General features: G+C 40.1%; 1 protein-coding gene across 4 annotated transcripts in view; it reads right to left on the bottom strand.

The window, feature by feature from the left end:
* LOC124719108 (guanine nucleotide-binding protein subunit alpha-11-like) overlaps positions 1-24,329 on the bottom strand; it is a 134,019-nt gene that overhangs the window by 17,743 nt on the left and 91,947 nt on the right. For all 4 annotated transcript variants that reach the window (XR_007005986.1, XM_047244801.1, XM_047244800.1 and 1 more), the window contains one exon: positions 10,483-10,636. Coding sequence is in view for 3 of the 4 variants with exons in the window: in XM_047244801.1 (XP_047100757.1) it covers positions 10,483-10,636 (154 nt within the window). In the remaining variant the exon portion in view is untranslated. The remainder of the gene's footprint in view (positions 1-10,482; positions 10,637-24,329) is intronic.

The raw sequence follows: 24,329 nt of genomic DNA, 5'->3' as shown, positions 1-24,329 counted from the left end.
TGATTGATCAGATATTTGTAAATGTAGATATTAACTATACAATAGAACCCCTAAACACAGGCTTTGGGGATCACACAGCTCCAAAACTCTCTCTGAGTATAGAAACCAAGCTACAGCTTAAACACTGCCTAACAACCACCAGTAGAAACTACAGTAATGAAAATATAAATCGTTTTCTCCATTACTTGAGGAAAGAAAGCTGGGAAGAGATTTATAACTGTGATCACACAGATGGAAAATATAATAACTTTATTAACAATTTTACCTACTATTTTGAACTGTGCTTCCATCCAACCCAGAGGGAAAAATACACAAGGAAAACAAAAAATAAATGGATTACTCCTGGGATTCTAGTATCTTCAAACAAAAAAAAAGATTACTGCACAGATTGTCCAAACAACTCACATCACCAGAATAAGACTTATTACAAAACCTACAAAAAGATATTCAAAAATGTTGTCCAACAGGCAAAAATAATGGCAAGTGACACATACATAAAAAATTCCACCAATAAGATGAAAGCCATATGGAATATTGACAGGAAAGAAAGTGCAGCAGAACAGACATACTTCCATAACATTAGCTGCCTAATGGAGAACTCAATTGTGATAACTAAACCTACAAAAATTGCAAATAAATGTAATTCCTACTTTACACAGATAGCTGAACATCTTATAAATCTAAATTTACAGTGTACTCCTATAAATAAATCCAGATGTACTATAAATAACAAATCTATTTTTCTCTACCCCATCAATGAAAAGGAAATACTTAATATAATCAAAGAACTGAAGCCCAAATTCTCTGTTGGTACTGGCAATATCCCTGACTATATCTGTAACTGGTCTCTATCAGAAGGGGTGTTCCCAGAAAAATTGAAGATAGCGAAAGTAAAACCCCTGCTCAAAAAAAGGGATAAAAACAGAAGTATCAAACTACAGGCCAATCTCACTATTATCTGGTTTTTCCAAAATAATTGAAAAATCTACTATAAAAGACTAATCAGTTTCATAGAAAAAAATAATTATCTCGAATACTCAACATGGATACCGAAAATCTAAATCTACTGAGACAGCTATCTTTGCATTCCTAAATGCAACCTTAAATGCAATAGACAATAAAGAACATATCTCAGCCATATTTCTAGACCTCTCTAAAGCATTCAATGTCATCAATCACAACATCTTGCTTCAGAAACTTGAAAGGATAAAATCATATCTCCAAAACAGAGAGCAATTTGTTGAGCTTACTATCCGAGAAGGGAACAAGATAAAGTCCTACTGCTCAGAAAAACAGAGCATCAAGTATGGTGTACCACAAGGCTCCATTCTAGGACCAGTTCTGTTCTACTCTTTGTAAATGACTTGGAACGGACTAGCCCATACCATAATTACATAAAATTTGTGGATGACACAAATGTGATAATAAAAGGATGGACCAAAGATGAATTACTATGTGAGATTAAAAATTGTACCACACATATTACGGACTGGTTTTCTGGAAAGAACTTAGTAATAAACACAGAAAAAAAACAGTTACAATGCACATACAAACAGTGCAAAATAAATGTCCACTAGCACCAGACATAGAGTTGTTTACTAGAACCCTTGAAAATATAAGTTCTATAAAATTTCTTGGGATATGGATCCAAGAAGATCATTTCAAATAAATTAAATACCATTTGCTATACTATCAAAATTCTTTCTGATTGCACATCGAAAGAGACACTAAAAGATGTATACTTCACCCATGCAGAATCCTTACTGTGATACAGCATAATCTTCTGGGGAAACACATCTGCTAGCAAAAGTTGTTTTATATGCCAAAAGACAACTGTAAGAGCCATAGAAAATTCTGCATCAAGAAGCTCATGCAAGCCCTTATTAGGGCTTCCACTAACATGTCTGTACATTTTACAAGTAATCATATTTGTAAGGAAAATCTTAGAAAATAGCAACAATCTTGTGTCAACTAACCAGAGTATCCACCTGTATAACACAAGGAGAAAGCAGGACATACATGTTCAACATGCTAACACACAACACTAAAACAGAATGGACCAGTGCAAACAGGAAACAGACTATGCAATAAGCTACTTACAAACATTAAAACAATAAGAGACACTTCAAAATTTAAAACTGCTGTCCATAAATATTTATTGCTAAAATGTTATTATAGTGTAGATGAATATCTTGAAACATAAAAATATGAATGTAAATATTCTTGTATGATTTAAAAACATGCATTGTAAATCACAATGACTTGCCCAATATCATATTGTGTATCTTGTACAACAAATGATCAAAAGGACCAATAAAAATGTAATGTAATGTAACACTTGTGTCCTGGTGACCTATTTGGGAGCACGAAGTCCACGAATGGCTACAACCAGTCTCCAAGAATGCAAACATAACCATTTCCAGTCAATGATCCATCCAGCTGGACCAGAGGACCCAGTCCATTCCATGTAAACACAGCCCACACCATACTGGAGCCACCTTCAGCTTACACAGTGCATTGTTGATAACTTGGATCTACAGCTTACAGAGTCTGCACAGCACTTGAACTTACCATCAGCTCTTACCAACCGAAATCAAAACTCATCTTACAAAGCCACAGTTTCCCAGTCCATCGGATATGATCACGAGCTGAGGAGAGGTGCTGCAGATGATGCCGTGCCATTAGCAAAGGCACTCACATCAGTCGTCTGCTGGTTTAGCCCATCAGTGTCAAATTTTGCCACGCTATCTTAACAGATACGTTCGTCGTACGTCCCACATCGATTCCCACGGTTATTTCATGCATTGTCGCTTGTCTGTCAATACTGACAATCTATGCAAATACCGTTGCTCTGTCATTAAATGAAGGCCATTATCTGTGGCCAGGGTAATGCCTGCAATTTGGTATTCTTGGCACGCTCTTGACACTGTGGCTCTTTGAATATTAAATTCCCTAACAATTCCTTAAATGGGATGTCCCATGCTTCTATCTCCAATTACCATTCTGCATTTGAAGTCTGTTAATTCCCATCGAGTGGTCGTAATCACATTGTAAACATTTTCATGTGAATCACCTGAATACAAATGACAGCTCCACCAATGCACTGCCCTTTTATACTTTGTGTACGTGATACTGCTGCCATCTGTTTATGTGCATATCGCTATCCTGTGACCTTTTTTACCTCAGTGTAATTAAACTGATGGTGTTATAAGTGCTGTAGTGTGGGTTGTATGCATCACAGGGTGAATGAAACATCATAGGTATGTTCATTAATCAGTGTGCTTATGGAGACACTGAAAAAAGTAATTGTTCCACTTTCTGTCACCAGATGAAAATAGGCATTTTAAGCAGTCAGAATGTAGTTTGGATGTAGGAAAATGGCAGAAACAATCAAACTCATGATAATGGTGGTTCCATGGCACGTTTATTAGAATATGACCACAGGTTACGACACGCTATATCTGTAATGTGTCACCGTCAACAGTTGCTCTCAGCGTGTCCTGTGTAATTAGAGTGATATGTCATTGTATGTTATCCAGATACATCCCAGACAGATGTGATCCTTCAGATTTTCCCACAACCAGAACTCACACGGACTTAGGTCGGTGCATCTGTAAGGCCACACATCTTGAAATTACACAAAGTTCGTGCGGTCATTACTGAACATTTCTCAAATAAAACCTTTCACCTGGCAATCAAAATGAGATGTCACCCCATCTTGCACGAAAATAGTGGTGTGGACACAGTTATGTACTGGCAAAGATGGAATCACATGTTGCACCAGAATGTCCTTATTGTGTACACATAACGGGCCAGCAAGGTGTCATCCCCTCAAACAAAAACAGGCCAAGAATGGAGGAGCTTGTGAAACCAAACCAGTCATATAAGCTGAATGCAGTGGGTTTTTCTCATATAATGTGTTGGAGAGGAACCCAAATGTGACATTTCTGTGCATTCACGGCACCGTGCAGAGTAAAATTTGACTCGTCCATCCAAAGAATATACTCGTGCCACATGTCATCCATTTCTATGCATGCCAAAAAAAAAAAAAAAAAAAAAAAAAAAAAAACAGTGGGCAAATTCACAGCATTGCAGCATTGTAGCCTATCTTGGGGATACGTTTGGTGTTCATTCTGAATCTTTTAGTGCAAAAAAAAGGAGAGAGAGAAAGAGAGACAGCTTGAGCACTGGCTGCAGAACTTGAAGCATCTGCTGCACTCTCAGCTGTAGCTACAGCAACATCATCAGCAACTGCCATGGGAATGGGCTGTCTCCCTTTCCCTGCCGCACTGCCTAATTCACCTCACTCTTCAAATTTCTTGATCGTGTCCTTTAAACCATTTATTGGCAAGGGACCTCTTCACAAGTGTTTCTGTTTGGTGATACTCCTACAATGCAGCACTTCTATTGCTGCTATTCAGGTGAAATAACTTTACAAGCAGTGCACAATGTTTCCTCTCAATAGCCATTACATTTCGTATGGAAAACATCAAACTTTTTAATCCTTTACATTAACAGGTACTTCACAAAAGAAATCAACAGGTGTCACTTTGCAACAAATGGCCTACTGATGCCAAAACAGGAAAAATTTGACATTCTGACTGCTTACAGTGCCATATTTTCACTTGTTGGCAGAAAGTGGAACTATTATTTTTTCAGCACACTCTGTGAGCACACTGTTTAATGAACAAACCTATGATGTTTCAGCATCCTGCGATGTATACAGCCTGCACTGTAGCACTTGGAATACCAGCAGTTTAATTCTAAACATCTGGCATTGAGGAGATCGGGGAATCCCCAATCTATTCAACTGCCTGCCAAAGGTCACTTGGGAAAGTGTGAGTACACTGGCAGACAATTCTGGGTTAAGAATTGGCTACAAAAAGAGCGATCTAACACTCACTCATTCGCTCACTCAGCCATTGCAGGTGAAATCGCTTTCCGTCCAGTGACGAAACTTCTGTCGTTTTTCTGCTCAACTCTTCTTGACCACTCCTCAGCTGAGGTGGGGTCAAATATCACAGTTAATCTCCATGGAGAACAGAGCCATACGATTGCCCATTTCTTCCTAAATAATTTACCGAATTGCTAATACTGAATGCCAGCAAAGACCTCGCAGAGATCAGCTGGCGCACCAAATTAGGTCCATTCTGCAAATCTCACTGGGGATGTGAAACAAGCACATCATACATTAAGAGGCAAGAGCAGCCACCGCAGGCTTAACTGTTTGTTATACAAACAACCAGTTATGACCACTTCTAAAGTATGAAAATTGCTTTATGGGAAAACAGCAGCTAATTTGAAAGAACCCTTTCTTTTCTTCTTAAATTATTGAAATACTGTTTTTATGTACCACTTCATACTTTACTGGTAGAATGAATATTTTTAATCTTACATTACATTAGTCATATTCTGTGGATCCTGTGGAAAGAAGTGTCTAGAATGTGGAAAGAAGTTGCAGATGTACTTTTTGAATGAACTAAGTGAAAGCACTTTTTTTGTCTTGTTTTAAGAAACCTTTTTTATCTTTTGTACAGCCTAGGTTTTGGTTGACAGCCCATTTTCCAGTTCTCAAAGTATAAAGAGCTTTTGTTTAGCTAATATAACATACAATGTTTCACCAAGAACCTGCAGCTGAATCAGTCAAGTTGTACATTTTATTTAAATGAATTATTGTGAAATGACATAACATAATGAAGTATTATCACATTGCTACTGTTAATTATCAAATAAGCTACTGCATTAATTTAAGAGTTTCTATGGAGATGTTCGTCAGTGGAGTAGAAGGATTTGCTCACTAGACAGCTCTTTAATTATCTCTTAAACCTACCACTTTGCCTACAAGACACTGAATAAGCTCTGGTATGATGTAGAATTCTTGTGTATCCGCATATCTCACTTCTTTCTGTACTACTGTTAAGATCTTTTGAAGTCTTTGTAGAAATTGTTTTGGTCACAGAGTAACATTCATGGTTTGCATTACTTTTGAGAACAAGTCTTGGTAATGACAGCTAATATTAATGAATAAACATATCATATAACAATTGTCAAACTACCAAGTCATGAAGCCATCTCTCCAGGAAGTTTCATAACTAATTGCAGATATAATTCTTATAACACCCTTCTGGATTCTCAAAATACTATCACTGGAAGTTCAGTTCCTCCCAAAAAACGATTCCAGAACCTCTCCAGAAATTTTCAGTCTGCAGCAGAGTGTGAGCTGCTATGAAACTTCCTGGCAGATTAAAACTGTGTGCCGGACCGAGACTCGAACTCGGGACCTTTGACTTTCACGGGCAAGTGCTCTACCATCTGTGCTACCATAGCACGACTCACGCTCCATCCTTACAGTCTCGCTTCTGCCAGTACATGAGAGCTTCTGTGAAGTTTGGAAGTTAGGAAACGAGGTATTGGCAAAAGTGAGGCCGTGAGGATAGGGCGTGAGTCATGCTTGGGTAGCTCAGATAGTAGAGCACTTGCCCACAAAAGGCAAAGGTCCTGAGTTTGAGTCTCGGTTCAGCACACAGTTTTAATCTGCCAGGAAGTTTCATTCTAGTCTGTCAGTGCATGGAAGTACCACAAATTAAACAGTTTTTTTTTCATTTTTAAATCACCTATAGCAGTAATCATGTGACTGCAACTGTAGCTGAACTAAAGCTTTTCATTAATTTTGAGAGTGTGGGATTCCTAAAAATTAAGGTTGTGATTTATCTGTAACATCTAAAATTTGGTGCAGCGCCAGAAAGAAAAAGTCACAACATCAAAAAATAATTAATGTAGAGTAGTGAAATTTCGGAAATACATTCATCTAGGTACCATATTCAAGTGATTAACATTGCAAGTCCACAGGTTAATGTAAACACAGATAAGCCATTGAAAATGTGAAATGCTGGTACATTAATAATCAGCATAACTGCCAGAATGTTGAATACAAGCAGGCAAATGTGCACACATTGCGCTATACAAATGCCAGATGTCAGTCTGTGGGATAGAATTCCACACCAGTTGCACTCGGTCGGTCAGTTCAGGTACAGTTAATGCCGGTTGTCTGACGACGTCCCGTATGTGCTTGATTGGAGACAGATCTGACAATCGAGCAGGCTGGGGCAACATTTCGACAGTAAGTTGGGCTACAACAGCAGTATGTGGGTGAGCATTATTATGCTGGAAAACGCCCCCTGAAATGCAGTTCACGAACGGCAGCACGACATGTCAAATCAGCTGACTGATGTACAAATTTGCAGTCAGGGTGTACAGGCTGTCCACGAGAGTGTTCCTGCTGACATATGACATTGCACCCTAACCAGAGCACCTGTTGTCAGTCCAGTGTGTCCAGCACACAGATGGGTTGGTTTCAGGCTCTCGACTGTCCTCCTCCTAACCTACACACGGCGATCACTAACTTTGAGGCAGAACCAGCTCTCATCAGAAAACACAACAGACCTCCACCCTGTCTTCCAACGAGCTCTCACTCGACACCACCGAAGTCACAAATGGCGGGGTCTGGGGTCGGTGGCACGCTTATTACAGGGCGCGTTGCTCAGAGCTGTTGCCGTGGTGCCAAATGCCACTCAAATTGCTGCTGCACGTTTAGTGGCCACAGGCCGAACACTGTGGTCTTCTCTCTCGGAAGTGCTACGTGACCGTCCGGAGCCCTCTCTTCTTGCGACCGTACATTGCAGCTCGGTTTCTAACATTCCAATAATGATGAATAATATTCACCTGTAATAGTTTCACCCTTTTGCAGATAGTCGATGAGGATTATCCCTTGCGAATCCCAAAAGACAGTCGCCATGACCTTTCTGGCCGAAGGAATGATCTTCGCCTTTTTTGGTGCAGATTGTCCCTTGGTAACCCATTGTTTAGATTGTTGTTTGATCTCAGGAGTATAGTAATGTATCCATGTTTTATCCACAGTGACGAAACAATGGTTAAAGTCCTGCAGATTCTTCCTGGAAAGCTGCAAACCATCCTTGCAACGGTTCACACGATTCCGTTTTTGGCCAAGCGTGAACAATCGCGGAACCCATCTTGCGGATAGCTTTCTCGTGTCCAAATGTTTATGCAAAATATTATGCACCTATTCATTTGAGATTCCCACAGCACTAGCAATCTGACACACATTAACACTTCTGTCATCCATCACCATATCATGGATTTAATCAACAATTTCTGGAGTCGTAACCTCCACGAGGCATCCAGAACGTTCAGCATCACTTGTGCCAATGTAGCCACTCCAAAAATTTTGAAACCACTTATAAACTGTTCTAAGTGAAGGTGCAGAGTCACCGTAATGTTTAACAAGCTTCTCTTTAGTCTCCTGAGGCGTTTTGCCTTTCATAAAGTAATGTTTAATCACCACATGAAATCCTTTTTCGTCCATTTTTTGACAATCACTTGACTTCCTTGATTCACACAAATGCCAAACACAAAGAAATAGACCGGTATGGCTGAAACTTGGTGTGCGTTCTTTCCAAAGATGCTACTAACTATACATGACCTAGATACGTGCCGGTGGTGCCATCTCTTGGACTTTGCACGGACTTTTCAAACCCCCCTCGTACATTCCTGCCAAATCATTCTACAATATCACAGAAGAAACCTCCAGTTTCTCATACCCTTATTACTCAACCTCCATCAGACCCAGTGAGGTGCTGATAATGGCGTCTTTGTCACTGTAGAGACATTCTTCACTGACATGAACTCACCTATATCTAGTCTCAGAGGTTACTAAGACTCATGACTGTTACGTGTGTATTTAAAACAAACCTGATTTGCACTAGTAGCACCATTCTTGTGCAAATGGTGTGAAATTTGAACAGACATCATCTTTCAAATGTAGTAACATGCCTGTCAACCTTACTTTATGTTCCACAACTCCTCCTTGGTGTGGCGATTTTTTCCCATCTGTATATTTTCTATTTCTCGTGCTTTGTCAATTGAGTCAACTATTTTTGCGGCTTGAGGAGCTCCTTGAGCTGTACTAAATTGTATGTACTGAGTCTTGTCAAAATTTAATAATAATCCATTTGCCTTCAACAACCTGTTCATTTTTTCAAATATTTTGATAGTTGCTTTTTCAGTAACAGGACTAATACTGCTTTTTATTCCTATGCCTGTATCATGCAGAAAGATAAATTTTGCATTTGCTGACAACGCAAGTGGAAGATAATTTATGTGTATCAGAAACAACAGAGCACTCAAAATAAAATGCGCAGCACAATTTGAAGAATAAGTTGACAGAGTAACAGTCGACAAAAATGTGAGCAGTGTAATATTTAATATTAAGTATCCATTGCTCAAGATAAAATCCGAACTTCAAGAAAAACTGATGCATACCATAGAGCACTAATATATAAGGGTAATCCCAAAAGTAAGGTCTCCTATTTTTTTAGAAATACAGAACTCTGTGTGACGGTTGGTCACACAGTTATGAAGAGGGCTTCATGCGTTGTGTGTAAACATGTGCACGCCATGCTGAGGCACTCAGTCCTGACTTGGCAGCCATCGAGAATGGAGCTCCCATTCGTTGTTACTGCCAAGTGCAAATTGCATGCAGTTATTCGGTTTTTTGAACGCAAAGGGGACTGCGCCAATTGAAATCCGTCGCCCATTGATGGATGTCAAAAATGTTTGTAAGTGGTGTACAGAGTTTGCAGCTGGTGGACCAAAATTCATGACAAACAAAGGAGCGGGAGACCGTCAATTTCTGAGGAGACGGTGTTGAAGGTTGAGCAAAGCATGCGTGAAGATCGGCGGATCACCCTGGATGATCTGTGCACGTTGGTTCCTGAGGTTTCCCAAAGCACCGCTCACGGAATTTTGATGTAAACATTGAATTATCAGAAGGTGTGCGCAAGATGAGTGCCACACATGCTGATTGAGGACCACATGCAGCAACGAGTTGTTGCTTCCCATGCATTTCCTCACCGCCTTGCAGCTGAACAGGACAACTTTCTGGACTCAATTTTCACAGGTGATGAAACCTGGTCATCGCCAGAAAGCAATTCAGCCCCGACGACGAGGTGAAAGAAAAGGTTCGTAACTTTCTGAACAGCATGGTGGCAAGCTGGTATGACATGATCATACCAAAACTGCCACAGCATCTACAAAAATGCATCGACAGAAATGGTGATTATGTCGAAAAATAGCTAAATGTTTAAGCTGTAAACTGATGTAAACCATTGTAAACAGGTGTATGTACTTATAAAAAAATAGGAGACCTTACTTTTGGAATGACCCTCGTAATTCAGTGGTACACCGTGTCCAATTGCTTCAAATGGACTTGGAACCAATACACTGTGCTTTCTGCAATGGAACTAAGCTATTTTATATGACTCATAAATTGCGATTTGTCTGATATGAGGTTATACAACACGGACTAACTACTGATACCAGTCTTTGGCATTTTTTTTAGGGTCGACTTAAATCTACCGAGTCAAATGTAGTTATAATGACTGTGTGTTTTCATCAAAAACTCACCTTTGTATTCTGGGAAGTAGTGAGAAAGATGGTGTTTCTTGATCTTCTCGTCAAAAATGTCCACTTTGTTCAGGAAAACAATAACTGAAGTGTAACGAAATGCCGAACATGTGAGCAACACCTTGAAGAGTGCCAAGCTCTCGCTCACCCGATTCTGTTTTAAAAGAAGGCTCTCGTTAATCTTCTCACAATCTTTTCTGATAAATCAGATGCTACCAGAAAACACCAGTTGGGGTCATGTGTTCTGCAGAACGTTATGCTTCTGCAAAATGCCCAAATAATATATAATATGCATTTATAAGGGTGATTCAAATCAAAGCCTTAAAAGTTCCATAAAATTTCAAAAAGTTGGGTGATGGAGTTGCTAGGTGGCAGTAGTGTTCCTTTTGGTTCAGAAAGTGACCACCAGTGGCAGAGTGATGCTATAATGTAACAGAAGGCAGCAGCGTCCACAATGAGATGGTCTTGCTGCTGTTAATGTGCATCGTGATTGAGCAGTGACCTGTGATGCATTTTTTCTACAGTGAAGGTGTCAAACCAATTGAAGTTCATCGCAGAATGACAGTGCAGTACGATGATTTGTGCTTGTCGTTACAGCAAGTGTACGAGTGGTGTACGAAGTTTAAAAGCAGTGTAACTTCTTTGGAGGATGCCCTAAGACTAGGGCAGGCTCACCGTGTAGTGAGAAATGAGAACATTGCATTAGAGGAGGAGCTTGTAAAGGAGAACAGACATGTAACTCTGAACGAAATAGCCACAACTTTGAAGATAAGTATTGGGTCAGTGCAGAATATTGTGCACAATGTACTGCACTTCTTCGATGGGGTGTCTTCAAGATGGGTGCCACTTCAGCTGGCTGCCAAATTGAAAGACTGTCCTGTCTATTTCGGTTAAGAATTTTCATATCGTTTCCGTGTCAAAGGTGATACATTTCAGGGAAAAATGGTTACAGGCGATGAGACTTAGCTCCACTATCACCAACCAGAAATGAGAAGCTCAAGTAAGAAATGGTGCCACAGCTCATCACTAAAACCAAAAAAATTTCACACTCAATGGTACACAGGAAAAGTCACATTCATTCTCTTCTGAGATGCAAATGGATTAGTTTTGGTGCATCACATGGGTAGAGGCACGATGGTAACCAGTATTTCTTAATCAGACACGCTGAAAAATCAATTCTGCCCTGCAATCAGGAGTAAACAACAAGGGTTTTTGACTTCAGGAATATTACTACAGCATGACAACACACATACAGCCTCTAAGACATTGAGACTATTCAGGAAATTAAATTTGAATGTCTGGTACATCATTCTTATTCACTAGACCGTGCTCCTAGTGACTTTTGCCTGTTTGGCACACAATGAATGGGAGGCAGGCATTTCACAAGTGGTGAAGAGCTGAAAACAGGAGTGCAGACCTGGGTACACATACAACCAAAAGAATTATTTCATTGTGGTGTCTATGCACTTCTAAAGTCATGGAATACGTGCACTCAATGTAAGGGATACTACATTAAAAAAAATTAAGTTTTTTGTTCATTTTCACTATTGAAAATATTATAGCACTTTCAAGGTTTTCATTTGAATCACCCTTGTAATTCATTGAAGCAGACAAGGAAGGATTACTTAATAATAATAATAATAATAATAATAATAAACCCCGTGGAGGCCCGGGAAAAGAATAGGCCTCCGGTATGTTCTGCCAGTCGTAAAAGGCGACGAAAAGAACAAACCACTAATAGGGCTAACCCCACTTTTAGTGTGATTAGTTGGTTCAGGACAGAACTAAAGAAGCCACGGACAAGCGCCGTCATGGTCGGGGACGACGCTTGAACCCTATGCCTGCCCACAATGGTAACAACACTGCTAGCCACACGGAAAATGATTTAAATCCAAATAGAGGTGTTTTGCAGGATATGCTTCCTGCAACCACCCTAGAAGGAAAACAAAGACAGAGGATGAGATGGTCAGATGAAGTTAATCGACACCTCATGTTCTGTTATTACCAAGCAACAAACCTAGGAACCAACACAACTGGATACAGATCACAAGTATACACAACATTTATTACCAGATTCCCAGAATTAAAATTTTTAATAGAACGACGACTAGCTGATCAGATCTGTGTAATAATAAAAAATAACAGGATACCCCAGCCAGAATTAGAAACCATCAAACAACAAGTACAACAAATACTAGAACAAAATAATGTGCAATCAGAAGAAGAAGAAGAAAATACAGTAATGGACTCAAACATCCCAGAGCAAACAAACAAAGAACAACACACATCAATTAAACAATCAGAGGAAAACTAAATCTTAAGACAGCCACCAGAACAAGCACAAATAGAACACGAAGTGACACACATGTTAGATATAGAAGAAAAATTTCAGCTGACATACATAGAATACAAAGACACAAATACAGACATTAGACCATTCTTGCATAGACCGCCAAATAATCCACGAGGCGAAACAACAATAAAAACTATCAACACAATCATACACAACAAAATAAATGAAAACACAACTATGGAAGAGTTACAACTACTGGTTTATATAGGAGCACTCACTACACTAAATATACACACTAGGCAGAGATCAGAACCAACCAACACACAGAAGAAACCCACAAAACCAGCATGGCAACACAGGCTACAGATCAGAATAGAAAAACTGAGAAAAGACATCGGACAGCTAACACAATTTATAGGAAATGAAATATCAGACAAAAAACGAAAAAGGTTAGGTAAAATCTCACAACAAGAAGCGATAGAGCAATTAGATGAAAAGAAGCAGAAATTACCAGCATTGGCCAAACGACTTAGAAGATAGAAAAAAAGTGAAAATAGGAGGAAACAAAACCAAACATTCAACACAAACCAAAAGAAATTTTACCAGACAATAGATAACACACACATTAAAATGGACAATCCACCAAACATAACAGACATGGAACACTTCTGGAGCAACATATGGTCAAACCCAGTACAACATAACAGGCATGCACGGTGGATACAAGCAGGAACAGACACATACAATACAAGATGATACCACAAATGCCTGAAGTGATAATTTTGCAACATAAAGTCACCCAAGCAATTAATGCTACTCACAATTGGAAAGCCCCTGGAAAAGATAAAATAGCAAATTTCTGGCTAAAGAAGTTCACCTCAACACATTAACATCTAACTAAATTATTTAACAGTTACATTGCAGACCCATACACATTCCCTCATACACCTACACATGGAATAACTTATCTGAAACCTAAAGATCAAGCAGACACAGCAAACCCAGCTAAATATCGCCCCATAACATGCCTACCAACAATATACAAAATATTAACTTCAGTCATTACACAGAAATTAATTACACATACAACACAGAACAAAATTATAAATGAAGAACAAAAAGGCTGTTGCAAAGGAGCACGAGGATGTAAAGAGCAACTGATAATAGATGCAGAGGTGACATATCAAGCTAAAATTAAACAAAGGTCGCTACACTACACATATATTGATTACCAAAAAGCTTTTGATAGTGTACCCCACTCATGGTTACTACAAATATTGGAAATACAGGGCGTTTCAAAAAGAAAGAGCAGATTTCAAACATTTATTTCTCAAAAACTACAAATGATAGAAACACAATTCCAACGGTCCTTCACTCAATATGAGTACCAAATGTTACACAACAAATATCAAAACTGTACCTCAATATGAGCACCATTTGTTACACGACAAATATCAAACCGGTATCTCATTTCTTGCCACACACGACGCAACTGGTCTTTAGTTACCGAATTCACGGCCGCAACAATTCGATGTCGTACCTCTTGAAGAGTAGCGGGCATAGGTGGGACATAAACACAGTCCTTTATGTACCCCCACAAATAAAAATCGCAGGGAGTAAGGTCTGGTGACCTGGGAGGCCACAGACGATGACATTGATCTTGTGCTCCTGCTCTTCCAATCCACCGTCCTGGAATGGTGTTATTTAGGTACCGTCGTACAGGTTCAGAGAAGTGTGGTGGGGCGCCATCTTGCATGAAGATGAAGTGATTTGAATCTTCCTGAAGTTGAGGAAATAGCCAGTTTTCTAACATGTCCAGGTAAATGGTTCCTGTGATAGTTTTCTCCATGAAAAAGAAAGGTCCATAAACTTTGTTTACCGAAATTGCACAAAAGACGTTAACCTTTGGTGAGTCTCTTTCATGTTGAATAACGTCCCTCGGAGTTTCACTCGCCCAAATTCGTACGTTATGCCGATTAACTTTACCAGAAATGTGAAACGTTGATTCATCTGAAAAAATTAATCGTTCGGCAAAATTGTCCTCTTCCATGTCCTGTAGAATTGCAGTTGAAAATTCGAACCTTTTGTTGTGGTCGTCAGGACGCAATGCTTGCAATAACTGCAGTTTGTACGGCTTCATGTGCAGACGGTTACTCAGAACGCGCCATACCGTTGTTTTAGACATGTTTAGTTCGTGACTTGCCCGTGCCGTGGATTTTCTAGGGCTCCTTTCGTAAGCTGCACGGACACGCTCGACATTTTCATCCGATGTGCGTGGACGACCCGTGCTTTTTCGCTTGCAGATGCAACCATCTTCTACGAATCTGTGATGCCACTCATAAATTTGCTTATGACGAGGCGGCTGTTTGTTGAATTGACGGCGGAATGCACGTTGCACACCAACAATGGACTCTAACTTTGCAAATTGCAGCACACAAAATGATCGTTCCTGTGGTGTCGTCGCCATTTTCCTACAAACAAACGCCAGCGCCACTGCGGATTTGCATGGAACTTCTGCGCGGACCATTGAAAAACTTTGAACCTTTCTCTGACAAGAAACGTTTGAATTGTGTTTCTATCATTTGTAGTTTTTGAGAAATAAATGTTTGAAATCTGCTCTTTCTTTTTGAAACGCCCTGTATACAGAGTAGATCCTAAATTGATACAGTTCCTAAACATAGTAATGAAAAATTGGAAAACCACACTTAATATCCAAACAAATTCAAATAATATCACATCACAGCCAATACAGATTAAGCATGGAATATACCAAGGAGACTCATTAAGTCCTTTCTGGTTCTGCCTTGCTCTGAACCCACTATCCAACATGCTAAATAATACCAATTATGGATACAATATTACTGGAACATACCCACACAAAATCAAACATTTGCTATACATGGATGATCTAAAACTACTGGCAGCAACAAATCAACAACTCAGCCAGTTACTAAAGATAACAGAAGTATTCAGCAATGATATAAATATGGCTTTTGGAACAGACAAATGTAAGAAAAATAGCATAGTCAAGGGAAAACACACTAAACAAGAAGATTACATATTGGATAACCACAGCGACTACATAGAAGCGAAGGAAAAAACAGATGCCTATAAATATCTTGGATACAGACAAAAAATAGGAATAGATAATACAAATATTAAAGAAGAACTAAAAGAAAAATATAGACAAAGACTAACAAAAATACTGAAAACAGAATTGACAGCAAGAAACAAGACAAAATCTATAAATACTTATGCTATACCAATATTGACCTACCCATTTTGAGTAGTGAAATGGAGTAACACAGACCTAGAAGCACTCAATACACTTACACGATCACAGTGCCACAAATATAGAATACATCACATACATTCAGCAACAGAAAGATTCACATTAAGCAGAAAGGAAGGAGGAAGAGGATTTATCGACATAAAAAACCTATATTATGGACAGGTGGACAATTTAAGAAAATTCTTTCTAGAACGAGCAGAAACTAGCAAAATACGCAAAGCAATCACTCATATAAATACATCGGCTACACCACTGCAATTTCAAAACCACTTCTACAACCCTTTAGATCATATAACATCAACAGACACGAAGAAAGTAAACTGGAAAAAGAAAACACTACATGGCAAGCACCCTTATCATCTAACACAGTCACACATTGATCAAGACGCATACAACACATCGCTAAGAAAATGCAATATATACAGTGAGACGGAAGGATTCATGATTGCAATACAGGATCAAACAATAAACACCAGATATTACAGCAAGCATATTATTAAAGATCCCAATACCACAACAGATAAATGCAGACTTTGCAAACAACAAATAGAAACAGTAGATCATATCACAAGCGGATGTATAATACTAGCAAATACAGAATACCCCAGAAGACATGACAATGTAGCAAAAATAATACATCAACAGCTTGCCTTACAACATAAACTTATAAAACAACACGTTCCCACATACAAGTATGCACCACAAAATGTACTGGAGAATGATGAATACAAATTATATTGGAACAGAACCATTATAACAGATAAAACAACACCACATAACAAACCTGACATCATACTCACCAATAAAAAGAAGAAATTAACACAACTAATCGAAATATCCATACCCAATACAACAAATATACAAAAGAAAACAGAAGAAAAAATTGAAAAATACATCCAACTGGCTGAGGAAGTCAAGGACATGTGGCATCAGGATAAAGTTGAGATTATACCAATTATACTATCAACTACAGGAGTCATACCACACAATATCCACCAGTACATCAACGCAATACAGCTACATCCAAACTTATATATACACAATTACAGAAATGTGTAATTATTGACACATATTCAATTACCCGAAAGTTCCTAAATGCAATATAACATGTACCGTACAGTTAAAAGGAAGTCACGCTTGATCAAGGTCTGCGTCACTTTCCATTTTTAATGAGACGTAACGTCTGAGAAAGGAAAGAAATAATAATAATAATAATAATAATAATAATAATAATACGATGATGATGATGATATGAAGAAGAAGAAGAAGAAGGGACAGTTAATTAAGTATACAAGATTAGGCACATATAAGGATGCATCAATAGGAACTCTCACTTTTTCACATTCACTGGTAACACCTTCATGATCTGGACTGAGGGTGAGGACACAGTATGCACATGCTACCAGAACCTCAACACTTTATCCCACATTCACGTCATCTAGTCCTCCTCAGCCTGACTAGAACCTTGTCAATGCCAAAGAATGGTTACATCAGTACCTCTGTCACACCAGACCCACTTCGACACCTGCAGCTCACTCCACACCAAGAAATCACTTCGGTCCAGGCTAGCCACCAGTCATTGTCACATCTATAGTGATGAGCAGTTCCTCTTCAAATATGCAGTGTGTCTCAATCACACCTCCACGAAACGAAATTACCTTCCTCACCTTGTCCAGAACCAGATCTCCCATGCCTTGTCTCCCCTGTTATTTGCTATCCCCCATATACTACTGTTTGGCCACATACGAGCATCGCACTTGTGACTCAGTACCACCCCAGGACTAGGGATGGTAAAAATTGACCGGTTAAAACTGATAACAGTATTTTGTTTTGAGCAACTGATATTTTTTTGATGTTTGTTTAGTCTTGATTATAACAGGTCTTTTTCAATTTTTTTTACAAATAACCCAGTATAAAAACCAGCATATCAGTTTTCTATAACAGACTGCTAAAATTTTTGGTTTAATTTTTTTAAGTGGGTAGTGTTAATATGTTAGACTTCCATTATTTGAAGTATTGAGTTACTGTAGAAAATGGGAAAACTGATAAGTTCCATATTGATAAAAATGTCTACAGTTAGAACCTTGCACCTGTTGCCTTGTGATATGCCTATTAGACAGTACACATGCACATCAGTGTGCAAGACTTACATCTACACTATGTGATCAAAAGTATCCGGACACCCGGCTGAAAATGACTTACAAGTTCGTGGTGGCTTCCATCAGTGGTGCTGGAATTCAGTATGGTGATGGCCCACCCTTAGCCTTGATGACAGCTTCCACTCTCGCAGGCATATGTTCAATCAGGTGCTGGAAGGTTTCTTGGGGAATGGCAGCCCATTCTCCACAGAGTGCTGCACTGAGGAGAGGTATCGATGTCGGTCAGTGAGGCCTGGCATGAAGTCAGAGTTCCGAAACATCCCAAAGGTGTTCTGTAGGATTCAGGTCAGGACTCTGTGCAGGCTAATCCATTACAGGGATGTTATTGTCATGTAACCAGTCCACCACAGGCCATGCATTATGAAGAGGTGCTCATTAATGTTGAAAGATGCAATCACCATCCCCGAATTGCTCTTCAACAGTGGGAACCAAGAAGGTGGTTAAAACATCAATGTAGGCCTGTGCTGTGATAGTGCCACACAAAGCAAGGAGGGGTGCAAGCCCCCTCCATGAAAAATACGACCACACCATACCCCCACCACCACCACCACCACCACCACCACCACCACCACCACCACCTCCAGATTTTACTGTTGGCACTACACACGCTGGCAGATGACATTCACTGGGCATTTGCCATACACACATCCTGCCATCGGACCGTCACAATGTGTACTCTGATTTGTCACTCCACACAACATTTTTCCACTGTTCAATTGTCCAATGTTTACACTCCTTACACCAAGCGAGGTGTCGTTTGGCATTTACTGATGTGATGTGGGGCTTGTGAGCAGCCGCCTGATCACGAAATCCAAGTTTTATTACCTCCCGTCTGTCATAGTACTTGCAGTGGATCCTGATGCAGGTTGGAATTCGTGTGTGATGGTCTGGATAGATGTCTGCCTATTACACATTGCGATCCTCTTCAACTATTGGTGGTCTCTTTAGTCAACAGATGAGGTCTGCCTGTACACTTTTGTGCTGTACGTGTCCCTTCACGTTTCCACTTCACTATCACATTGGAAACAGTGGACCTATGGATGTTTAGGAGTGTGGAAATCTCGTGTACAGACGTATGACACGAGTGACACCCAATCACCTGACCACGTTCGACGTCTGTGAGTTCCGCGGAGCACCCCATTCTGCTCTCTCACAATGTCTAATGACTACTGAGGTCGCTGATATGGAATATCTGGCAGTAGATGGCAGCACAATGCATTTAATATGAAAAACGTATGTTTTTTGGGAGTGTCCAGATACTTTTGATTACATAGTGTACTTTGTCTATATGGTAGTTTCTTGTTGTCATCGTCAGACGTAATTCATATTGCAGAATATGTGCTGTGATAGTGCCACACAAAACAAGTATTTTATGAAGTGTGGTAGCAATGAAGTACAATGCTGCATTTACTTTAATAGATTGGGATATACAACAAACTTGTACCACATATAAGGAGAAAACATCCACAATTTTTCTGTGGAATAGGAGGTAAATTTTATTGATATACCGATAACTTTATTGATGTATTATAAACTTGGGATAATAATCAAACCCTTCATTTTGTGCTTTCTTCAAGATGGTAGTGGTGATGCACGGAAGTCATCAGCTTGTGACCTTTAGGTCTCGCCATTGTCACGCCCCTCTCCTTCACCTTCCAATCTCCGTTGGAGACAGCGAGACCAATTTCTGTCACTGCCAAACACATATCGATCAATGTCTCCTACTCCTTTATCTTAATTTGAATTTTTCAATCTTTCTTTAAAGTATATGATTGCTACTGGAAGTAACAGCAATAAAAAATCAAAAATGGGTTATTTCAGAAACCAGGTATTTTGAGCAGTTTCAAGAGCTGGATTAACCTGTAGATGAAAAAACCAGTGTAACTGAAAACCAGTTATTTCAGCTATGACTATCACTGCTGTCCAATGCTGGGGCATTTGAATCACGCTCTCTGCCAAAATTTCAACTACCTCTCATTGTACCCTGAAATGAGATCCTCTCCACTGTCCTCCCTACCTCTCCCACAGTGGTACACCATCACCTACACAATGCCCTCGACTGTCCTTATTCCACCACTGCTCCCAACCGCAGACCCCACGGCTCATATACCTGCAATAGACCTGTCCCGTACGCCTTCCCACTATCACCTACTCCAGTCCTGTCACAGGCATCTCCTAGCCCATCAAAGGCTGTGAAAGCAGCCAGGTGACCTACCGACCGTGCCACATTCTGCTCGGGCACGACAACTGACGAGCTGTCTATCTACGCGAATGTCCACCGCCAAACTGTGGCCGAGAGACAGCTGGAACACCCAGTTCCCGACCGTGCCACCCGACACGGTGTTCTCTACTCCGACAATTGCTTTACAGCCTGTACCGTCCAGATTCCTCCCAGTGACACCAGCTTTTCAGAACTGTGCAGATGGAAAAACCCCCTTCAATATACCCTATGTTCCCATAAACCCCCTGGCCTCAACCTTGGCTAGTCCCTGTCCTTTACCTGCCTCCAACTGCAGCCATACACGTACCTTCTGTCCCACCTGCTGAGTCCTTTGCCCTTGTGTACTTCTCTCCTCTCCCCTTTGCTGCCTCCCCAGCACAGCCTCCTAACGCTGCAGCTAGCAGCCTTATCCTGTCCCTACTCTGTCTCTGTATCTCCCACAGGAAGCTCACCATCTTCCTCCTCCCCTACCCTGCAATCCTTTCCCACTCCACGCCTCTTCTGTACTCCCTCTACCCGGCCCAGCAAATACTGCTCCTCACTGCAGACACAGTTACAGTCTGGGATTAGTGCCCAGAGACGACAGTGGTCGTGTGTGTCTTTTACTTACGCACGTACGAATGTGCACATTTTTTTGTATTTGTGTGACGGACGATGCAGTCCGATAACTGATAATGAATTTGCCTGTCTGCCACCCTGTGCCTCCTCTAAATGGTGGAATAGCAGCCTATCCCTTCGAATCACATCTTCGTATCACCCTGGCCTTATAGGCAGTCTCACTCGATAGGCTCTGCGCGAACCTACAAAATGGGCAGCACGGCGAACGTGTGGTGCTCGAGAAAGAGCTGCAGTTTGCTAGTGGTTGGCTCCTACCGCTCATCTCCCTGAAATGTCAGTCACAAAGTTAGTCACATCCAAGTGTGTCAGGAGTTTTGTTCCTGTAAGCAATTATACAGATTGGATAAGTCTACAAATGCAGATTTAGCCACTATGCATCTTGACTACAAGACTATGGTATCAGATGTCAAAGTAAAATTTTAGAGTGCTCTTTCCAAGCATCAGTTCTGTGTTATCATCTACACCTACCTCAGTATTCAATAAACCACTGTGAAATGCAAAGCACAGGATCCTTCTCATTGTACTGTGTATTAGGATTTCTTCCTGTACCATACACATATGAAGCACATGAATACCTCTGTGTGCATGTACTCAATCTAATATCATTAGTAAAAATCTCAGATGTCTGGCTCAGTTATTCCTTTATTATTCCACAATACTTTGCAAACAGACTCATTGCCATCTTCAGGTGGGTCTGTTGACTGTTGCTCTGCTCCTGTTGGCATCCTATATATGATGACAATTACCCCTCCACGAATCTGCTACTATCGCTATCTGTGACACCGCACTGGATTGTGGCAGTGGTGGGGATAGCATTGCCCTGCTCTGAACTCGGTCTCTAATGTCCGAGCTACCGCTGCTGGGTGCTGACCTCTTTGCACAGGAACACTTTTCTTTTTCTAGGCTTGGTACAGGTTTCCTTGCCTAATTCAGTTGAAGGGCACCACCTTTATTAAATAGATTATCTTGGACCGTAACTTCAGTGGTCTCTAATCCTGCAGTCCTAGAAAGAGAAAGATTGTCTAAGCAGTTTGGTATTGTTGTAATCCATAGTAAGGCCAGTCTAATACTATGGCTGATTTGGAGGTCTGATGTAGTTCAGTATGCCATCTATGCTCACAGCACCTCATTTCTACCGTGCATACAGTTTCTGCAGTTTACTCTTTGCTGCACTGGCAAATTGGTAGACCTCTGGTTTGTGAAGGCTTAGATCATCCTTCACTGAGACTACTAGTGTCAAGGTACTAGGGAGATGACAATATACACATTTAACATTACATCGCTCTGAGATCCTGCCAATGTTCCCATAAAATATTGGCAAGATCTTGGAGCATCATAATGTTAAATGTATATCGCTTACGCAATCTTCCAACTCCTGGGGATTATGTGATTTAAGAGGCCCTTGAAATTAGGGTGGAATGCTGCATGGAATGCTGCATTCATAAAGACAAGTGTTTCTGTACAGATAGGTCTGCACCTCACAGCAATAGCTCGGACACTGGAAACAGAATTCAGAGCAGTGCCGCTACTTCCACAACTGCCACCACCACTGTAGTGGCTGCAGGGACAGTGATAGGAGTGGAGTGGAGTGATGGAGAAGCTAATGACCAACATATATAGGATGCTCACAGGAGGAGAGCAGCAGTCTTCAGGGGACACTTCAAGATAGCAACAAGTCTGCCTTCCAAAGTATTGTGGAATAATTATGACTCCACCTGGCCGAACGTGCAAGAATTCTACATATTGAAAATATGCCAAGAAAACATCAGATTGCAAATCTAAAACCATCTTTGCGATCCCTATGGAATCGTACAGGCATTTGTGTGACCAGACTAATTGTAATTGTAGGCTACTAAATTTTCACGTTTTATGAAGTAAACAGTTTTACATTTAAAGTGCTTTGTCAATCTCCTGACCACACTGAAATCTTGTCAACATCTGCTTCAATTTTGGCACCTTCTTGCTGATAGTGTATCAGTATCAGTAGCTGCATCCTCTGTAAAGAGCTTGAGGTAACTTATAATATTTTCAGGCAGGTCATTAATGTAGACCATGCACAGCAAGAGTTGCAATCCATTTGCCTGGGACTCTCCTGCACTTATTTTAAATCTCTTGGCATAATGACAGTGCCGAGCATGTACATATATAACTGTTTAATATATTCCAGAGAAAATCTGAAAAAACTGAACATGAGATGTGATGTGCATGCACACAGTACAAAAAACAGTCACCTGCTGGACTTGCCTACCACAAGACTTGTTGTAGTCCATAATAACTATAAGTACTCAAGCATAAAGTTTTTCAATAAGTTACGATGCTCAGCTCATACAGTACCACTAAATAAATATAAGAATACATTGCAAACCTGGCTAAAAAACAACGAATTCTATACAACTGAAGAATTCTTAGAAACTAATCATCAAAATATATGTTTTACCTAAGCTATGAAGAAAATGTTTTGATATTATATAAGCTAGTTATTTACTGTGATTCTTTTCTTATGTGTGTATTTAATTATTGTATAAAACATTGTTTTACACAAGGCTGAAGAAAAGGTCTTTAGTTCCTTTTCTCCCCTTTCTGTAACTATTTGAATATCATACTGAAACTAAAACCCTCTGTAAACTTTGACGAAGCCAATTGTATGAAAAATACTGAAAGGCTAATAAAAATATTCTATTCTATTCTATTCTGTTCTACTTCTACTTCTGTTAATGACTCCCTCCAAGATAACATGCTCTGACCTCCATTCCAAGAAATCCTCACTCCAGTTACAAATTTCATTTGATAGCTCCAGCTGATTATACATTAATAATAACTGTTGGTGGGATATCTAGACAAATGCTTTTTGGAAACAAGGAGATACTGCCTCCACCCGATTACATTGATTCATGGCTTTCAGGATGTCATGTGAGAAAAGCGTAAGTTGGCCTCTGCACAATCAATGTTTCCAGAATCTGTGCTCATTCGCACAGAGGAGGTCATTCCATCTGAGATATCTCATTACACTTAGAATAATAGTGTTCTGTCATAGGATCCTTGACTAGATAAAAAATCTACTCACTAAGCAGCGGCAGGGAACACATGCACAAGAGGATTTAACTTCTACAAGCTTTTGGAGGTAGTGGCTCCCTCTGGCAGAAGAGTTGAAGGGGAAGGTAGAGGGGTGAAGGAAAAGGATTGGAGAGGTTTAGGGAAAGGGATACAGCTCAGAAAAGTCACCCAGAGCTCTGGGTCCAGGGGGACTTACCAGGCGGGATGAGA

This window comes from Schistocerca piceifrons, chromosome 10 (assembly GCF_021461385.2).
Source record: "Schistocerca piceifrons isolate TAMUIC-IGC-003096 chromosome 10, iqSchPice1.1, whole genome shotgun sequence".
NCBI lineage: Eukaryota > Metazoa > Arthropoda > Insecta > Orthoptera > Acrididae > Schistocerca > Schistocerca piceifrons.
The sequence above is the reverse complement of the archived record's forward strand: the minus strand, read 5'-3'. Positions and strand labels throughout refer to the sequence as shown.